This window comes from Nannospalax galili, unplaced genomic scaffold (genome assembly GCF_000622305.1).
Source record: "Nannospalax galili isolate Female #2095 unplaced genomic scaffold, S.galili_v1.0 scaffold1302, whole genome shotgun sequence".
NCBI lineage: Eukaryota > Metazoa > Chordata > Mammalia > Rodentia > Spalacidae > Nannospalax > Nannospalax galili.
The window spans coordinates 232,389-235,029 of NW_008348077.1; the positions used below are offsets into that span (position 1 = coordinate 232,389).

At 44.8% G+C, this 2,641-nt stretch overlaps 1 protein-coding gene across 1 annotated transcript in view; it reads left to right on the top strand.

Moving 5' to 3' along the window:
- Positions 1 to 1,140, top strand: part of LOC103743263 (protein kinase C-binding protein NELL1-like) — a gene marked incomplete at its 5' end in the record, with an annotated part of 233,347 nt that extends 232,207 nt beyond the window's left edge. The window contains 2 exons of the mRNA XM_008844495.1: positions 778 to 874; positions 1,009 to 1,140. Of these exons, the coding sequence (XP_008842717.1) occupies positions 778 to 874; positions 1,009 to 1,140 (229 nt within the window). The remainder of the gene's footprint in view (positions 1 to 777; positions 875 to 1,008) is intronic.
- Between the last annotated feature and the right edge of the window lie 1,501 nt (positions 1,141 to 2,641).

Here is a 2,641-nt window from a genome sequence, read left to right on the forward strand (position 1 = left end):
GCATGCTTATGTTCAGCCGGTCCAAAGAAAGCAGAGGTTTAAAGATCTCTCACTCTTTTAACTGGTAAGGCCGAGCACTGAGGCAGGCAGTGGTTCCTTAGGCTCCTCTTCTATATGAGTCTGCCTGGGTGTCATTATACATCCACAGGGGTAGAACCGTGTGTGTCTCGTTCCTTTCTTTATTTTCCTGTTACCTGCTGAAGAGCTTGGTGAAAAAGAAGCGTTTAATAAATGCTTTGTGCTTAGGTGGTGACTTCGGTTACTGGATTCTGTAGACAAAGCACATGGTCATCAGGGACCCTCTTGGGTTATTGTAGAAATGAAAGGGAGCTAGACCTCCAAAGCTAGGGGGCAGCAGGTGCCAAGGAAAGCAGGTGGGTGGTGGCGTCAGAGAGATGCGGGTTTGATCCCAGTGCTGTCTGGGCTTGGTTGACCTGTTAACACGCGGCACCTCACTTTCCTCCTGTAACATTTGGATAAAGCCACTTTCTCTCCATTTTGTGCAGGGTTTGTTGCTCAGAGCAGACACTCCAAGTGCGGTCTTATTCTCTCCCCTCCATAAGGGAGATGAGAAAGTCCGGAAGGGCCTAGAGAATGTGCCTGGTGCTGCTGGGGGGCAGGTCTCTGTGCTATGTTGCCTGTCATTCCCTGTCATTCAAAACCTGGCACATCTTGGCCCCCTTCACCCCAGCAGCTATTAACAAGTGCACAACAGCACAGTACCTTTGGGTTCTGCTTTGAGCCTCTCTATTAGTAACTGTGTTCTTTTTTCTACAGGATCTATGAGCGTGTGATAGACCCTCCAGAGACCAACCTTCCTCCAGGAAGCAATTTATGGCTTGGTCAACGCAGCCAAAAGCATGGCTTCTTCAAAGTAAGATCTGACTTCCTTGTATTTTGAGCAATGCCCAGTTTCCAGTGCTGTGGGAGGCGTGCATAGAACTGTGCTGGCAGACAGATGCCTACTGAATGCGTGCTGCGTACCACGTGCTTCTGCGTTCACCACAGATTAATGCACTTCATGCTAAAACAACTCTGAAGGAGAGCCCAGGTTTACCCGAGGGGCACGTAGCTCACTATGTTGTGCGACTCTTGAGTAAGACACTCAGCTTTGGCCCTGCTAGGCGATTCAGGGTGTAATTAGTTGATCCTTATGGTGCATCTCACTGAACGCTTTATTCTGGGGGAGTTAATAAAATCCTATTCAAAATGGGTTCTGTTCCCAGCTTGGATGCTCATTCAGCCTGGGACAGATGTCTGCGTACACAGGAAGCGAACCTCAGCTTCCTTCAGCTCTGTTTTCTCATCTATGAAGTGGGTGATGTAGTAACCGGATTATTACACTTCTTAGGAACATGAAGTAACTGTGATAAAATGAACAGAAAACTCAACACCATGAAATTTTAAGATAATCTTGTTCTCTAAAGAATGACAGAGTTTTGCCTTGGGCAATGGGGCAGACTGGATACTCTAAAAATCCCCCTGATTCAAAATGCGTATAAAGTACAAGTGAAATCTTTTAAACCTCATCATTGCACCTACAAGAAAGGGAATCTATAGGGACCTAGGATACAGAGAAGAGAGAAACACAGAAGGGTATATTCCAATTCAGGGACTCAGAGTCTTAATTTTTTTTCCTTTAAAGAAATTAAGATGTAATTTGCATGCAGTCAATGTTACTCTCTCGGTGCTCAGCTTTGTGAGTTCTTGGAATTTTAGTTCTGCCTTACGGCTGCTATTCCGATGAAGACTCACTCCAACGCCTCCCAGAACATGTCCTTGTGCCCTTTGTGGTGACGCTTCCTCCTTATCCCAAGCTGCTCACATCACTCATCTTTTCTTGGCTCTTTCGTTTTGCTTTTCTAGAATGTTCTATAAATGGGATTATGTCTGCACGTGAATTTTGTTTATGTAGGCACTTTCAGGTTCTCCTATGCTGTTTTGTTCGTAGGTTGTTGACTTTTATTCTTTTACTGAACAGTGTTCTGGGTTTGTGACATGAACGCACCATCGTGTGTTAGTTCCCTTTCTGTTGCTGTGACAAACACCATGACCAACTGGGGGAGGAAAGGGTTTATTTGGCCCACCGTTCCAGGTCAGAGTCCATCATGGGGGGACGTCAGGGCAGGAGCTCAAGTGGGAACCAGAAGCAGAACCATTAGGGACACTGCCTGCTGGCTCACTCACAGGATCATGCTCAGCTGTCTGTCTGATACATCTCAGACTACTTACCAAGGATGGTGCTGCCCACATTGGGCTGGGTCCTCTTGTATCAATCATCAGTCAAGACAGTCCCCCATAGACGTGTCCACAGGCCAATCTGGTATTGGCAACCCCTCAACTGAGCCTACTTTTCAGGCTGTGTCATGTTGACAAGTAAAGCTCCCTAGGTCACAGAGTTTATTCATTCCTCAATTGATAGATTTTCAGTTTCCAGCACACAAAAAAAGCTACTAGAAACAATTGCAGATAGGTTTTTATGTGAGCAAAGTTTTTGTTTCATTTATGTAAATATGTAGGTGTGTGATTATTAAGTCAGAAATCGATATTTAAGTTCATAGAAAACTGCCAAATTATTTTACAAATGGTATAAGTAATTTTTCTTTACCTTTACCAATTATACAAATTTCTGGTTGGAAAC